Source organism: Biomphalaria glabrata, chromosome 7 (genome assembly GCF_947242115.1).
Source record: "Biomphalaria glabrata chromosome 7, xgBioGlab47.1, whole genome shotgun sequence".
Classification (NCBI taxonomy): Eukaryota; Metazoa; Mollusca; class Gastropoda; family Planorbidae; genus Biomphalaria; species Biomphalaria glabrata.
In genome coordinates this window covers 11,706,895-11,725,534 of record NC_074717.1, presented here as the reverse complement: position 1 = coordinate 11,725,534, position 18,640 = coordinate 11,706,895, and the positions used below count along the sequence as shown (strand labels likewise).

Sequence of the window (18,640 nt, the reverse complement as noted above, 5' to 3'; positions counted from 1 at the left end):
ACAAAACCTGCCCTAACCTCCACATAATAATTGGAGTGAAAACATAATTATTAAAGAAAAGAAAGAGCAGGGAAAACATGTTTTATTAACTAGTCAAACTTTTCCAAAATGTCTGGACAAAAAATGTAAGTTATTTTCTGATAATGCAACATTTTTCCCTAAGAAGGCAGGAAACACTTTATTCATCAATGATTTGTTAACTTAGACATTCAATGTTATTAAACACAAGAAACAGTAATATCAACTCAAAAACACAAACAATGATTTGACATATAATTATAATTCCTTCTCCTTTATAACATCAATGACATGTTGAGATGTTTGCTAACATTCCTAATGTTTTATGCATCATAACTAATATCATGATATATATATATATATATATTGTTTTAATATAACAAGATCGTACCAAAAGCTATTTTGTGTGGTGTTTTGTTTAGTGCATACAGGATGGCATGCCTAATGTCACTGTTTAGAAATAGGATTTTGGTCGCGTTTCATCCTTGTCAAGAGCTTTCTGTTACCAAGTGTCTCCAGTTTATCGTGATCTGACCTGTAGAATGTTGATCAACACTAAAGTGAGGAAGCCTCGAAGGGAAGTATATCTTCAACTTTTTGAAACACAAACACTAGATAGAGAGCTGAGGAAAATCAAAAATATCTATTAGAATTGTTTTGTTAATAGTATAAATTCTTGGTTATTGCAACATTCTTAGGTACCTAAGCATCCTTATCTTGAAACAAACTTGTATTGCGTGGATATATGAAGCTAAACAACAGCTTCATTTCAAATGACAACATTTGTGACAGGATTAAAAAGAAGATATTCAAGTGCAGTTTCAACTTTGCCAATAGTCATTCAAGTACATCAAAGAAGTATATTTTCAACTGATTTAAAAAAAATAAAATATTCCTTTTCTTTCACCGAAGTATTACCACAAGACTGTAAAGCAGTGTTTCTTAAAATAGTGACAGCCACATACCCTTAGCCAGCTAGAGGGAGCACTTAAGGTCTTTTAGCAGGGTCAATCGAGGGCACCTCACCCTCGTCAAACATTTCCCAGAATTTAGAACTTCTATAATTCATTCTCCTGGCATCTTCAACTCACTATTTATCCCAGTAAGAAGAGCGCAGATTTGATAATATTGAATTAAGAAGGGGTAAGATGGGTGGTTACTGACATGAGAAATATTCAAGGCAATATCTTCCGTGTGTTCACTAATTCTAGTTGGTCTGTTTTGTTCAGACAAAATTATATTTATAAAACACTTTCTGAACTAAGAAAAACTAGTAGATGTCCTGAAATGTATTCTTCCAAGAAAAGTTTTTTTTAAATTTTAAACCAATCTTTCTTGGATGTGTGGCTAAATCTACTAGCAAATACTCCCTTCCCCCACAGGCTCCACAAAAGAGATTGGACTATAGCGTGCATATTGAACATGAACTATACATAAGTGGTTAAAAAAAAAAAATCTTTGCTGCCGATGCCTTTCGCAAAGACAGTATAAAAATTGGAAGATAACACTATGTCATTTGATTAGATAAATTAAAAAAAAAAAACAACAACATTGGTAACAATGTCATTTTAATATGTTAAACTCTCAAATATCCATTTATAACCACAACAATGCAAATACACCAGATTTTTGGTCCTTTAAAAAAACAACAACATGGCTTTGCATATATACAAAAACAAACTAGAAACATTATATTCAGCTTACTTGCAGCTTCCCATTCAGCTAAGGTAAGTGTGCCCTGTGGATTGAGGAAATAGAAATATGGTTTGACTGAACAGTGTTTTAACTTCTCATCCAAACAATACTTAAAGCAGACACAACACACTTTCATAGAGCTCCTGAAGTGAAACTATTTGTCTACAAGAAGTGAAATTAAGAATAGGTAGCATTTGAAAATGTAATTTTATCTTCAAATACATTTTTAACATTTAGCTATTTCAATTGACAAAACAACTAATTGAATAATACGATTAGTAACCTTAATTTTCTTAAACATTGATGAGACTAAAAAGGATTCCTTATAAAAGTTATTATCATTGTGGTTTCAAATAAGGAAAAAAAATGTTTTTAAAAAAATCATCAGAAAAATATTATTTCATAACATATTCTGACTCATAAAAAACGAATAAAGCTCTATCATAATATCAAAACAAATCAGATCTGAGTTTTTCTTTGTAAAATTTCATTTAAAAAAATAAAGCACTATGTGTGTAGATAGGTAGTTAAACTAAATCACTCTAGTGTTCTGTGTGTGAAAACATTAGCTAGCAAGGTGTTTATTTAAAAAGGTAAAGTTAACTCTGTCTTATTCTCCTAAGCTTAATAAAAATTTTCTTACAATTCTCTTAGTACAGGGGCCATCACCACGATCTGAATGTTGAGATCCTAGGACTGAGTTAAGAACTTCTTGGGCTATCTGATAGTCCTCTGTTTTAGAGCTAACTGGGCTCGAGCCTTCTAACGGAGGAAAGGGCTGTAAACATTGAATACAATAATAAATAGACATTGTATGCAATCATAAATTACACTGCTAAATAACTAAATCTAAAAATAAACATAAAAAAAAATGTAACCTAATTTTTAAAGTTTTTTTTTTTTCCATTGAAATAAAAGATCTTCACATCAAACACTCAAATAAAGGACCCTTCACAATAAGTAAATAATATTTATTTATTATGGAATAAGTATGCGATCAAGAAAGCAGAACTTCCGAATTCTTGAAATGGAAAAGAATGTCTCATAACAAGAGGTAGACCAACTTTATACTTCTAAAGTCTCATAGTGGGTGTGCAAGTTGTAGTTTTAAATTGATGGAGACACTCCTAGACTTATATACAGGTTATATACAGAAAGACAAGATATAGCAAATTAGATAACTCAATTGGACAGTTGTGGCCGGAGTTTAAATAAAAACTGTATTAGCAAAATGCAACGGCCAGCTTGTCTGATCCCATTACCTCTAAATTTGTCATTATTGTGGCAATGAAAAACCTGGATTTGATTTCAGGCGACATTATATCATACATATATATATGTGTAACCCAGACGACATTATATCATACATATATATATATAACCCAGACGACATTATATCATAATATATATATGTAACCCAGACGACATTATATCATACATAAATATATGTGTAACCCAGACGACATTATATCATACATATATATATGTGTAACCCAGATGACATTATATCATACATATATATATGTGTAACCCAGACGACATTATATCATACATATATATATGTGTAACCCAGACGACATTATATCATACATATATATATGTAACCCAGACGACATTATATCATACATATATATATGTAACCCAGACGACATTATATCATACATATATGTATGTGTAACCCAGACGACATTATATCATACATATATATATGTAACCCAGACGACATTATATCATACATATATATATGTAACCCAGACGACATTATATCATACATATATATATGTAACCCAGACGACATTATATCATACATATATATATGTAACCCAGACGACATTATAATATATATACTACATAAGTCAGAGTCTGCACTATAACTTTGATGATGCTACTTGGGTGACCACAAAATGAAATGATTAACTCAATGAGTGCGGAGCGTCTATCCCATAGACGTTCTTACCCTACCTTTGTTTCGTTGCATTTTTAAATTAAAAATTTTAACTAACAACAGTGGAACTATTTTTACTTTATAAAAGAGTTCTTCATCCTTTGTTTACATAGAAATTAGAAGCTTTTGGCTTTATTTAGACATTTATTTATTACCTTTTTTACAATGTAAAAAAACGTCGCCATGACTACGCTAGTCCAAGACACACCCACAATGTTGACTACTGAAGAAACTTTATAATTATTCTAAAAATTATCACAAATAAATAGTAATAATGAAGAATTTGATCTAGATGTATAGATTAGATTCAGGTAGGTCTAAATTTACTCATTTAGCGTATTTATATGATTATATCTATATTATTAGTATTTAGATCTAGATCTATTATTGTCAGTAGGCTAGGTGTAGTCTGTAGATCGAGATTGACTAGATCTAAGCTTTTATCTCTAGACTTGGACTCTAGATCTAGATATATCTTTAGATCTAAGCTTCTGGTAAATAAAAAGAAAGGAAATGGTAGATCTACATCAAATAATCATCCACTGTGGGCATTTTTTCCCCATTTTCTTTTTAGTATTGTTTATCTGTAAAAATCTACAACATCATGGCTATACTTGTCCAAGACACACCCACAAGTTTACTACTGAAGAAGCTTTATTATTGTTTTATTTATACTTCTATGAATTGTAATAATAAGGATCTTGATCAAGATTTAGCATAGGATGAAGCAGACTTGGACATTATTAGCATTTAGATTTAGATCTAGATCTAGTATTGCCTTATACTCTTAGGCTTAGGCCTTAGCCTTAGACTAGGGCTAGGTCTTGAATGTAGATCAAGGTTGACTAGATCTATGCTTTTATCTTTACACCTTTGTAGATTCCTATAGATCTAACCCTTAGATAAATGAAAACAACAGAAATGGCAGATCTAAATCCAATATTCATCCACCATGCTGGGCCTTTTCTTGGTATATTTTCTAGCAATTTTTTTTAGTATTGTTTTTTGGTAAAAATCATCACCATCACTATACTGGTTCAAGTTGCACTCCAAAAGGTTTACTACTAAATAAAAGTAAAATATAAAACTATTCTAAATCCATAATTTATCACAAAGGAACAGTAATAATGATCTATTTGATGTCTAAATCTTAGGTAAAATGAATTAGGATTTTTATTGTCCTTCATCTAGTTAGAGATTTAGGCTTTGATCTCTCGCTAGCCTATGTCTTGCACTGGTCTAGTATTAGAATGAAAGATGTTCTATGCAAATAAAAAGAAGACAAATCTAGATCTATATCCCATTGATTCAAATGTACATAATATTTCAGTGCATTTGGTTGATAGATTTAGTACTGGTATCTATTGTTATTGGTAGTAATGAAAAGCGCAATAATTTTCACTTTTTTTTCTGACTAAAAAACAAGGTAAAAATAATAATATAATCAATGATTCATCATCTTTTATTGACTGTTTTATCACATTTCTTTTTGAAAATGCTGTAAATAGTCTAAATATGCTGTTTCAACAGTAATACAAAGAACAAAATCTAAATTTAGGTCTCAAAAGTTCTAAAGTTGGCATCCATTTTTTTTTCTGAGTGTCATATTATTTAGATTATAATTTGTATCTTATATTTAAATAGAAAGATGTTTACATTTTCACATTCTCCATTCATTTACCTTTACTTTGATACCAAATATGTTACTATAGCATCATTGGTACTTAAACAATAAATTTTTGTTTTAGCCATGTTTGGAACATTTTCTTATTTTTTAAAAAAAAGTAGCATTTTTTTTAAAACAAAACACAGCAGTCAATGAGTTAAGACTTTTTTTGTCTTATTATTTTAACAAGACTATATTTACTAAAAAAGCCTTTAAACTGTCATAGTTTATACCAGTCATAGAAATCTGCACACAAAAAAAATATTTTGGATTTTCTTAAGATTCTATAATTGTTCCAGTTTCTGTAATTTAAAACATTAAAAAAAACATTTAAATTGACATCTTGATAACTTCTGAGACAGGCTTAATCAGTCTTATCATCACAAATTAAACTTGATAACATTTTTGGAACCAGAAAATATTTGGAAAACTCAGATTACTGGTTAGGTTAATTTGCAGACCATAATAAATTGGGTTATGTTACAACATTAAACTATTGGTTTATTATAGGTAGGACTACTGTACATTACCTCTAATGTTACAACATTAAACTATTGGTTTATTATAGGTAGGACTACTGTCCATTACCTCTAATGTTACAACATTAAACTATTGGTGTTTAGTATAGGTAGGACTACTGTCCATTACCTCTAATGTTACAACATTAAACTATTGGTGTTTATTATAGGTAGGACTACTGTACATTACCTCTAATGCCTGCATGGCACTGAGTAAATTTAAACTTCCTCTGTTTGTAACATTGTCCTTGAAAAAATCAGCAAATGTCTGTTTTTTGACAAGTTTCATGCCAAACTGTGCAGCCAGTCTAAAACACAAAGATACATTTTTTTTTTAACCATAAAAATGTAAAAATAACATGAGTTTATAAGAATTGTTATGTGCCAATGAAATTTTTATGATTAACAGAGAATAAAATATTTATGACTATGGCTCAGTGAATTTACTAATTTTCGTGTGTGTGTGACTTTCAAGCATAAATAGTAAAACAAATTTAAAATTAAGTAATTAGGTAAAAATGTGTACAATTTAAAATCAGACAAAATCTTGAATCAACTATCTTTAAAAAAAAAAGTTACTTTTCTAAAACTGGGAAATACACAAGGAATTCTGGGCAGTCCACCACACCTTCCAAGTGAAAATTGTACATGGCTCCAAAAACTGGAAAATTTTCTTTGTTGTTGTGAGGAAATGAAATTCTGTAGACGTCATTACCAAATGAACTGTCTTTGGAAGCTTTTAAACGTTTCCTGTCAAACAAATTAAAGCAAAGAATTATGATCCAAGCTAGAAAAAACATATGATGAAAATGTGGAAAATGTAGCCATAATAATAAACATTTTTTCTCAATACTTGTTTAAATTAAACATTTCAACTTTCTAAAGTCTTCTTTAATTTTTTTTTCTACTTGAATTTTGCAGTGTGAGCCAATATTACATAGCTATAAGCCTTCCTCATTTAACTTTACTCTTAGATAAACTGAACTAACAAGGAAAAAGAACATTTTTGGGAATAATTTGGAAAATTCAAAAAATAAATTTCATAGTTTCTTATTAAAAGTTGAACATAAATGATTATCAATATTATATTAGGAGTTTATTTCAACAGCTGAAGTTAAATTTTTCTCATAATTCCCTAAACTTAAAAATTTGAATCTTACAATTCTGTCTACACTGAGGAATGCTGAGTTTAATTTCATGATAAACTTAGAAGTTTATTAGAATGGATTTGATTGAACATAAAAGAGTATGGTATACTTATCATCTCCACTTACACTATTTCATTAGCATTAGGTGTGGTACCGATAAAATAACCTCCAACCCTGAGACACTCACAGGCATTCCGTAGCATCAACATGGCTTGGTTGTAGCTCTCAAAACAATAGTGAAATGAAAACTGGCAGCTAACAAGATCAAAAGACTGATTTGGATTTTTGTATTTAGATTTCAATCTAACCTGTGTGAGATACAAAGTAATTTGATTATGCTTGATGTAAAACAAATAAAAGCATAGTGAGCTAATAAATACAGTAGTGAGACTAAGAATTCCAAAAAGATTAAGTTGCTTTAATCATAGTGATGAGGAGGCGTAGTGGTTGAACGGTAAAGCATTTGGATTTCAAACTGAGGATATCAGGTTCAAATCCTGGTGAAGACTGGGATTTTTAATTTTGGGAACTTTGGGTGCCTTTGAGTCCATCCAGCTCTTATGGGTACCTAACATTTGTTGTGGAAAAGTAAAGGCGGTTGGTCGTTGTGCTGGCCACATGACACCCTCGTAAACCGTAGGCCACAGAAACAGATTACCTTTACATCATCTGCCATATAGACCACAAGGTCTGAATGGGGAACTTTAATTTTAAAAAAAAAGTGCTCTTATGATTTTGACTCATGAAAGGTAGAGAAATTAGCTTGATAGTATATAGTAATGCTTTGACAGCTGGTATTACCTGCACCCAACCTCCTCAAAGCATTTACAAAGCAATAATAGAAGATTTCTGATTTCTGGTGTGACAAGGGTTTCAAATGTCTCTCCTGTAGCCTCTCCAGCTGTCTTTTCCAGGTGGCCATCTGCTTTCATTAATGATAGTCCTCCTTTAAGCTCACCAAAAAAGATAAGACTTGCAGACCCAACTTTAACTGCATCAGATTCAGTGATATGTGAGGCTGAAAAGCCAAAACTGCTTTGATATGGCTTTGAAAAGGGCTCAAGTTTGAATCCTGATCTGAGTACAGTTGTGTATACTGAGCATCTAAAGGCAGCACAGAAATCTCCCAGATACAAAAAAAATAGTGCACTGAGCATGGTACAAGCAAGAAAAATGTGCTATATATACAAAAAAAATAAAAATAAAATATTCCGGCCGAAGCTGGGTCTGGCATAGTCACAGGGAATACTGCACTCATCCTTAACTTTTTTTTAAAGAATCAAATACAATGCTTAAAGTGTGGCAATAATTGCCAGTAATTTTAAGATGTTTTCAAGAGTTACATTTACAAAATGTGAATATAGTTGAAATTAAAATGTGAAGATAATTTAAAAGTGTAGAAATGTTTCATTTAGTTTCTTAAAATGTAACCAGATACCACCTTAGACCAAGTATTACCTTTGTACAATCTGCAGCAATGAATTCAGCACTGAAAATTTTGTTTCTTTCCCTTTGTACATTTTGTCTGTATCTTTCTTCACTTTGTTGAACTGATGTTTCAGCAATATCTACAAATTTATATTATAGTACGTAAAGTTTTAGAGTGGGGAGGTATTAAATACATTTTAGGAAAGGAAAGCAAATTAACTAATACGAAGCGTAGCATGGCATCTCTTTTCTAAACAAGACATAACAGAAAGTTTCCTGTTTAAGACTTAAACTATAGCCTAAACAAGAACAAAGGTAAGTTTTCTTTTCAAGACTTAAACTGTAGTCCAAACAAGAACAATACAAACTTTCCAAGACTTAAACCATAACCTAAACAAGAACAAAGGAAAGTTTTCTTTTCAAGACTTAAACTGTAGTCCAAACAAGAACAATACAAACTTTCCAAGACTTAAACCATAACCTAAACAAGAACAAAGGAAAGTTTTCTTTTCAAGACTTAAAGGAAAGTTTTCTTTTCAAGACTTAGAGCATGGCCTGAACAAGAACAAAAGAGTTTTTTTCAAGACTTAAACTAGTGCCTAAACAAGAAATAAAGAAAAGTTTCCTGTTCAAGAGCTAAACAAAAACTGTATGCTAGATAAACTTAATAGGAGGGGGGAGGGGGGGAAAAAAAAAAGAATAAGCTTGGAACATAACATTATAGCTTCAAAATGGCATTTACGTAAAGGTATTAAGTTAAAATTATACAAGTTTAACCTTCAACTTCTTTTAACAATTTATACAAATGTTAACAGAAAATGCCTCTATTGTCCTCAACAGGTTAAAATATTATCAAGGTAAAACTGACTTTGATATAAATTATAAACATTCTCATTTTAAACAAAATTAATCAGTCAGGCTGGGATTATATTCTCACATGCCAAGCATTTCACATTCCATCTATCACACCACATACTTACTTGAATTAAGAAATATTTTTAAATTTATATATATATATAACAAGTAATAGAAAATTTAAACAAAAATCAAATCCTACTTTATGTCAAATAATATAGTAACTAAACATTCATTTTTTTTTCCAATATTTTTTTTTAAACTGTTCTAATTGATATTGATAATAATATATAAATATCACAATACATAAGTGGCAAAATTGAATATTATATATGAAGTGATCTTTCTAAACTTTTAATACATGTGTTGTCAAGCAGCAAAAAAATTAAATGCAAAATGAAAAGTTGTCAAAATAAATGAATAAATGACAATACAACACTGAGCTAATAGCATGAATCGGAAAAAAAAAAAAAAGCAAAATCCATATCCTTGACACAATTAAATTTGTATTAAAAATTTACCTGCGCAAACCAAGTGACCAATCCTTCCTTTCTTCCATTTCAGTAAGTCACCCCCTTTCCCTGAGCATAAATCTAAAACAGATACACTACTGTGGTGATCAGATTTTCGTAGACTGTTTAAACTTTCAGCTGGTATGACAAACACAAGGAAAAGAATACATTACAAAAAAGATTTTCAGAAGAAATATTTTTACCTAAACTATCAGCTACAGTCATCTAATGAAAGTAAGTTTGATAATATCCACTTTAGCAATTATGAGAAGAAAAAAAAAAGGTTGAGCTAATTAACTGCTAGACTTCTTAACTTTAATGAAAAAGGCTCATTATTCTTACCAATTAATACACTCTTTATCCAATTATTGAAGTTTCTCAGGAAAAATATGCGGCTGCATGTGCGCTGCGCCAGCCCTGCTTCTTCTAGTTGATTATAATGGCTGGCAACCGTTTGTGCATGATCCCCACCATCATGATGCTGTGATGGTGTTATAAACAATATAGTTAATAGTACTTGATATATATATATATATATATATAATCACAGATACAAATAACAATTTAAAAGGCTATACGCTACTGAAATTAACTAGAAATCAATAACAATAAAAACAATATTACAAAGAGGCGGCCCCCGTCAGATCCCTATAAGATACGCCTATTTGCAAGGAATATTCAAGACGAGATTTTGTTTTGATTGTCAAATGTAATAATGTTTTAAAGACTTATTTGGCGTTGGAAAATTGTTTTTTCTGTAAAATATTTTACATGTTTCTGATGATCCTTCTAATATAAATCATAAATAAAAATCAAACCTCCCGTTAACTTAATAAAAAACTAATAGCCTATTATTGATAAAGAGATACATTACACATTTTGTCATGACAAGTACCAAATATTTACAATGAGTCAAAGTAGCGATTTTAGATATCTTTTGGCATTGTTTTGTAATTTTAAAAAAGAACAGGTATCGAACTTGTACTTTGACAACGTCTGCTCGATGTCCCAGCATAGTTACCAACAAAGCTATTGGCATTTTCATTTAAATGGAACTAGAATAAGGATGTAGATCTACCTAAACATAACTTCTGATTTAACACTCTCAAGATATATATATCTCCTACATCTAAGATCTAACTTTGGAATAATTTGGATGTAATTTAGATAAGATTTACGTAAAATAAAAAAGCCTAGATAATCTATCAATAGACTGAAAGCAACATTAACTTTAAAAATAGTAGATTAGTCTTAATATTTTATAAAATTGCAATATAGTACTAATAGTAAATAGATATAGATATATGGAAATGAAAATCTAAACTTGAAATTGAAATTCTAGATCTTGATCTAGTCTATATAATTCTTAACTAGACCTAGAAATTCTAGATCTAGAATCTACAATGATTTTAATTAGAATATACATCTAGATTTAGTGTAAAAAAAAATCTAGATCTTATGATAAAAATCTAGATTTAGTGTAAAAAATCTAGATCTTGTGTAAAAAAATCTAGATTAGAAAAAATCCCTTAGCATACATCACACTGCCTATTTAGACTAAAAAATGTCGATATCAATACGACAACGTCAGTGAGGTTTAATAAACATAAGTGCACCAAGTTCTTATTACATTTCATTTAAATAATTCTTTCCATATGACGTCAAAGGAAAACAATCCTTCATGTTACATAACCTAGTTAGACTAAAATGTTGTATCAGTACGAGAACGTTGGCGAGGTTTAATAAGCATTAGTGCACAGAGTTCTTATTGACATTTCATTTAAAGACTTCATTCCATATGACATCAAAGGAAAAAAATTCCATGACGTCAGGCTGCTTATAATATGGTTAGACTATAGGCCTATATATATATTTATCCTGTTTAAAAATTTAATAATTACAATGTAGGGGGATGTAATTTTTTTTCAAGATATTTTATTTTTAAAGTCCTATTTTCCTAAAGCACGAATCTATTTGTTAACTATCTTATCTTAATAAAAATAAATATTAGCCCATGTTTAGGTTGTACAATATAAGCTCGAATTCTATAATAATAATAAGCACTAAGCAGGAATGAAATATTTTTTAGATGAATGAAAATCTTTTATATGACAGTGTGAAGCAAGGAATTTATTTTTTTTAAATTCATAATGAGTAAAAATAATTAGAATTGCTGTGATTTTATCAAATTCATAAGTTTAAATATTTTTTTTCCAAGTCTAGCTCCCATTTAAGAATTATAAATCAGAAAACGTTCTACAGCTAATGCAATTGATTTTAGCAATGTAGGCCAGGTTCAACGTTTAAATTATTCTTAAGTGTTATGTTGTTGTTTTTTTAAAAGAAGTTTGTTTAAGTTTTAGTCAAGTTCAGCATTTAGCAAGTAATATGCCTTCTATATCAATTTAATTGTACTCGCTGTTTAGAGCTACTATCCAACGACCATCTATCAATAATAAGAGATTTATTAAGAAGTAAAATCAAATGGCATATAATGCCTCAACAGAATTAGGTAGAGCTAATCTAAAAACTATATCTTATTATAGTTGCCATTAAAGGGAAACTCCAATGATTTTTCAAATTTGAGTTATTTACATATTTAAATTATGCGTAAACAGTTGTAATAGTAAACATTTTACCATTTTTTATTTAAATGTTTAGAAATTTTATATTTAATAGGCAGTAAATTCTTGACATCTAAAAAAAAAAAAAACATGTTTCTTTGAGATTTTGTTTTTAGGCTAGGCATTTGTCACTTCCATCAACAATACTGAAAGCGAATGTAGATCTAACCAATCGTATCGCTGCATTCTTACAGTGGCTGTTAGGCTTAGTGACGGCCTAGTTTATAGCTATGGTACATTTATATATATCTAAAAGCATTAGGATAACCAACTTGAGAAAAAAATAAGTAATGTTTTCCTCTACACCCCTCCCTATCCCAATAAGTAAATAGATCATATGTCTGACTGATTCTAACAAACTGGTAAGTGTAAAGGTAGCTTAGGCTACGTGTAGTCGGTCATCCGGGTTATGACAAGTCAACCAAGAGATAGTGCTTGTTGTGTTAGTTGGTCAGGCGAGAAAATACACCATACCATGGTTATTCAAGCATGTAGATCTACTCTTAACACTCATTTTTTTCTTTGCTTACAAGATCTAGTTTTAACTGTATAGACAAAGTCTATTTCTTTTATGAAATAGTAAACTTTACTGTTAGGTTTTATGTATTACAGTAAGTCAATAGATTAAAATAACAGGTTTGTGTGATGTCACAAAGAAACCCGGGGAAAATGTGACCGTTTTAGATGTGCAGAAAAATTATGTCAGAAAAACATCAATAGAACTATGTTTTGTCAGAATCTGCAATAAAAAAAAAATTACCATGAAAGCAGTGATATAAAAAAAATCTTTACTTGCTTCAACCCATCAAATAGCAAGATCTACAAAACTATAATTCAGGTAATTACACTAAAATATTTTCTTACCTGTATTTGAGATGCCATCTTTGTGTGGCAGATGTGAAACAAATATTAGTTTCTGTGGCAGAAGAGAATATAATAATGGAATTAAAATTCAATAAATATGACTTTTTTTTTAATTAGTAATCTAATTTAACTTTTATGATAAATTGCAAAAAATAAACAGCAAAGTACAATGAGTAACAATGAAGTGCTATGAAGTGTTTTGTAATGCAAATGTTGTTTCAATCATTACTATGCAAAAAAAGATAAAATATTTCTACATTTTGTTTTACATTAACATTTAAAAAAAACTTTTCATCCTTGAAAATAACTATTTAGATGTAGATCTCTAGTTAAATCTAGATGTAGATCTAGACTCTAGTAGAGTCTAGGTCTAGACTCTAGTGTCTCTAGTCCTAGTAGATAAGTAGAATACTAGACTGTAACTAGACTCAATAATAACTAGATCTATACTTCTATAGACAGTACAGTATAGCCTAGTATAGGTATAGACAGTATAGTCTGAGTATAGTAGTATAGAGTATAGAGTATCAATATAATTATAATAGAAATGGTAATAGAGATTCTAATAGTTTAGATACTAGATAGAAATAGATATACTTTTACAGATTTAGAGCTCTAGAATCTCTATCTAGATCTAGAATATATATAATATAGAATATAGATCTAGTATAGACAATATAGATCTAAAATAGTCTAGATCTCTAGACAAGATCCCATTTTGTTTGACATAAACGCGCGGTGTTGCCAACTAAAGAACTTATAAAAGTGTTATTTTAATTGAAGATTTCCATAGTTGAACACAGTAATCTGCTCTTTGTTTACATTGAATAACATGGGAAAGGTTTAGGTTGGTCTATTTGTGACCACATCAGCGAATGCCAACCTAGAATACGAGGTAGACTTCCGTGTTGCTCGTGCCAGTGCTGCTTTTGTCAGACTTTAAGGAGGTAGAAGTGTGGCAACGGAGAGGACTCAAGATATCCATAAAACTGAAAGTCAAAAGTGCTGAAGTCCTCCCTTCACTCTTACACGCATCAGAGTCCTGCACCTTGTAATTGTATTCCCGCCACATCAAAACAAAAAGCTAAAACTACTCCCACTTACACCTTATATATGGCTAAAGTGAACTGGTTTGACTAGACTCAGATGTTAAAACCCTATAATATAGTTGTCAAATATGAACATTATATAGATCTATATAAGTATATTATAGTAGCCAGACATTACCCGCTGAAGGCAGAAGTAACAATTTTTAAAAGGTGAGAGAATTAAGAAGCATATGCCTATCTGCACTAGACCCGACTTACCCATGCCACGTATGCGGCCGGCTTTTAAAAGCGAGGATCGGACAATATATAGCCATCTTCGAGTTCATATGAAATGAGAAATGTCCTCATCTTCGACCACGAAAGGGGAGCTAAATATATAGGCCCTATATATAGGGCCTATATACGGCGATTAAGGTTTCAAAGGTTGTCATGGCAAGGGGTGTCAATGGGGTTAAGCTCCCATTGTCTATAAAGTACTCCTAATGGCATGCGTCTCAAATAGCCTCTGACAACTAAGTCCAGCACCTGGCCTGCTCGTGTGGCTTAAATATTAAACCCGGCGAAACTGCTCTTACTAACAGGTGAAGGGGTGAAGGCGGATACCTGGCGCCACAAAATCGGGAGCTTCGGGCAGATGGAGCTCGTCAGCCTAGTAAGGCAGTTCATCTAGGAGAGGGGTACTCTGACTTCAAACCCCCGCTGCCTTGCGGTACTGAGGCTTCAGGAGACAACCTCGAGGAGAAATCAGGAGTGAAGCCCCTTAGACGTTGGGAGTATCAGCTACGAAATTCCCTCCGGCAGCTTCTGCAACTGAGTTGGTGCCAAATGTAATGCGATGCGTTCCTTTGGATCACATCAGCAAGGTCGAGAGAGGGATCATGACGCATGGGCCACCCATGACCCCTTTATCCAAGGCCAAGGAATGCGCCCCGGAGAGGAAACTCTGATGCTGCTGCAAAGCGGCTAAAACAACACGGGAGACAACAGTTACGGGTTATAAGTCCAACTTGATTGGCGTAATGTATGGACGCCACGGGTTGTCTCTGACGGTGGGAGAGGTCTTCGCGCCTCACTGATCAGCTACCGCCCGCCTCAACCTGGGCAGCCCCCAGTCAGTTAGGTGCCGATCCGCCACAGCCTGCCTGCTCTAATGGGTGCTTAGAGCTTAGTTTAAAACGACAAGTAGGCTGGAAACTTGCACCAAGCAACAAAAGAAGAAAAATTAAACTGAAAAAAAAATCCCTGTCATGCGACTGGCCACTTGGAATGTCAGGACAATGTGTCCTGGTCTCACTGATGATCTAAGGCAGATCGACGATGCAAGGAAGACGGCAGTTATAAACAACGAGCTAAAAAGGCTACATATTGACATTGCAGCCCTGCAAGAAACCCGACTGGCCGAAAACGGCATGCTCCGCGAGACTGACTACACTTTCTTTTGTAAAGGCACAGGATGAGACTCGAATACATGGTGTGGGCTTTGCTGTCAAGAACAGTCTTCTTCCCATGATAGTCCCTCCAGTTGGTGGCTCGGAACGGCTACTAAGCATAAGTATGATGACAGCGTCTGGAAAAGTCACTCTAATTAGTGCCTATGCCCCCACACTATGCTCACTTCAAGAGGACAAAGACAAGTTCTATGAAGACCCCAAAGAAGCCATTGCAAACATTCCTCAGAAAGAACATATGATCCTTCTAGGTGACTTCAATGCCAGAGTAGGATCAGATCACACTACCTGGCCAGACTGTCTTGGGCTTTTTGGAATCGGAAAGATGAATGAGAACGGACAAAGACTGCTTGAATTCTGCACATACCATAAGCTCTGCATTACCAACACATACTTCAGAACAAAACCACAGCACTGTGTCTCATGGAGGCACCCTAGGTCTGGGCACTGGCACCAGCTGGATATGATACTGACACGAAAAAAGGACATTGGAAATATACTGCTTACACGTAGCTACCAAAGCGCGGATTGTGATACTGATCATACTTTAGTGTCCTGCCGGACAAGACTGCTGCCAACTAAGATCCACACTTCACAGGGAAAAAGAAAATCACGCCTGAATACTACTAGCACAAAAAATCCTGATCTTTGCACCGAATTTGAGAACTAATTAGAGAAAGCTTTTAAAAACTTCTCTGTGACTGAGGTAGAAAAAAGCTGGACGTTTATGCGTGATGCAATCTACCAAACATCATCACTGGTCTTTGGAAACAAAACCAAGAAAAGCGAAGACTGGTTTGAAGCTAGTCTACCAGAAATGGAAACTGCCACTACGAACAAGAGAGCAGCCATGCTAATCCACAAGAAGGATCCCACCCCAAGCAACTTAAAAAGGCTCAGAGCTGCACGTAACAATGCCCAAAGAGTAGCGAGACAATGTGCTAACAAATACTGGCAGGAGCTATGCGAAGATATTCAATCTTGTGCCGACTGTGGTAACATAAGAGGACTATATGAGGGCATGAGAAAAGCCTTTGGACCTCACACCAGCAAGTGTGCTCCGCTCAAGTCAAAAGATGGCTCAATTATCAGCGATCGTGCGCTGCAAATGGAACTATGGGTAGAACACTATGCAGAACTCTACCAGATTGAAAACGCCATCTCACCAAATGCTGTTTCCAACTTCCCATCACTTCCAGTTTTGACGGAATTAGACGAAACGCCCTCAGTAAAGGAGCTGAGCATTGCCATTGACATGCTTGCACATGGGAAAACACCCGGAGGAGATGGCATTCCTGCTGAAGTAATTCAGGCTGGAAAACATGCCCTAATCAAACCACTCCATGAACTGCTAAGCTTGTGCTGGGAACAAGGAATGGTCCCCCAGGAATTGAAAGACTCCAACATTGTTACAATTTATACAAATAAAGGCGACCGCTCTGATTGTAACAATTACAGAGGCATCTCACTGCTTAGCATAGTCGGAAAGGCTTTTGCTAGAGTATTACTAAAGCGATTACAGATCCTGGCAGATCGTGTTTATCCAGAGTCGCAGTGTGGCTTTAGGGCAGGTAGATCTACAACAGATATGATTTTCTCTCTGCGGCAGCTACAGGAGAAGAGCAGAGAACAAAAGCAGCCCCTCTTCATAGCTTTTATTGATTTGACCAAGGCCTTTGACCTTGTTAGCAGAAGCGGTCTGTTTGCTGTAATAGAGAGAATCGGCTGCCTAAATAAGTTAAAAAAACTAGTGTCAGCTTTTCAACAAAATATGCAGGGCACCGTTCAATTTGAAAGTTCTTCCTCCAGGCCATTCTCCATTAAGAGCGGTGTAAAACAAGGATGTGTACTGGCCCCTACACTATTTGGCATCTAAAACTAAAATGTTATTTAACCTTGGTTAGGCCAATAATAGAATATGCATCCTCTGTTTGGGACCCCTCAACTCAAGAAAACATTAAGAAACTAGAACAGACACAAAATAGAGCAGTGCGATTCATAACAAACGAATATTCACATTTGACTAGAGTCTAGAGTAACACCTTTAGTAAAATCAATAAATTTAGAAAGCCTTCAGGACAGAAGGCTCAAAAGTAAAGTAGCAATAATACATAAAACACTGAACCATAATCTTCAAATACAAAAACAAAATTTAATAAAATACTCTGAAAGACACAAAGAAAAAGGCACATTCCTCGTCCCATATGCTAGGACAAATTTGTACAAATACTCCTTCTTCCCTAGTGCTATTAGAGCATGGAATGGGTTGCCTGAGCTAGCCAGGAAAACCAGTGACTTGGCAGAATTTAAGTCATTGGTTAATATGCATGACTAAATGCATGACGCGTAGGACGTAATCATCTTCTTTTTTGAAGTAACGTCTGTATTATATAAGATAAGATAAGATAAGATCTTCTTCTCAGTCTACTATCCAGTGCTTTTAAATCCCTGGAAGACGGAATATACATCCATAGCAGATCCGATGGAAGGCTCTTTAACCTGGCACGTCTTAAAGCCAAAACGAAAAGGCGTCGTATCTTGATAAGGGAGCTGCTGTTTGCCTATGACGCGGCACTCGTATCTCACTCACAAGGAGGTCTACAGAAGCTAGTGAACGCCTTAGCAGCTGCTTGTCAAGAGTTGGGTTCAACAATTTATGGCAGTGAAAGCTGGTCAACATACATGTACCAAGAGCACAGATTGAATAGTTTCCACTTGCGCTGCCTGAGACGCATAATGGGCATCTCTTGGAGGGACCATGTCTCCAATCAGGAAGTTTTGAGATTGGCAAATATGAACAGCATGTATGCTCTCCTGACACAAAGAAGATTACGCTGGCTCGGACATGTCACCCGCATGCCAGATGGTAG

General features: G+C 33.5%; 1 protein-coding gene across 3 annotated transcripts; it reads right to left on the bottom strand.

Annotated features, from left to right (window-relative positions):
- Positions 1-67: 67 nt before the first annotated feature.
- Positions 68-14,027, bottom strand: LOC106067736 (mRNA cap guanine-N7 methyltransferase-like). 3 transcript variants are annotated; one of them, XM_056036937.1, is made up of 11 exons: positions 13,871-14,027; positions 13,274-13,325; positions 10,128-10,266; positions 9,795-9,923; positions 8,449-8,558; positions 7,117-7,298; positions 6,422-6,592; positions 6,033-6,150; positions 2,357-2,491; positions 1,723-1,756; positions 68-641 (listed from the first exon to the last, which is right to left on the bottom strand). In XM_056036937.1, exons 2-11 carry the CDS (start codon positions 13,289-13,291, stop codon positions 574-576), a joined length of 1,104 nt encoding a protein of 367 aa, XP_055892912.1. In that variant the 5' UTR covers positions 13,292-13,325; positions 13,871-14,027; the 3' UTR covers positions 68-573. The 3 variants fall into 3 exon arrangements, with proteins under 3 accessions (XP_055892912.1, XP_055892913.1, XP_055892915.1); XM_056036938.1 differs by having other exon boundaries at positions 13,877-14,018; XM_056036940.1 differs by lacking the exons at positions 13,274-13,325; positions 13,871-14,027 and adding an exon at positions 13,170-13,225.
- Between the last annotated feature and the right edge of the window lie 4,613 nt (positions 14,028-18,640).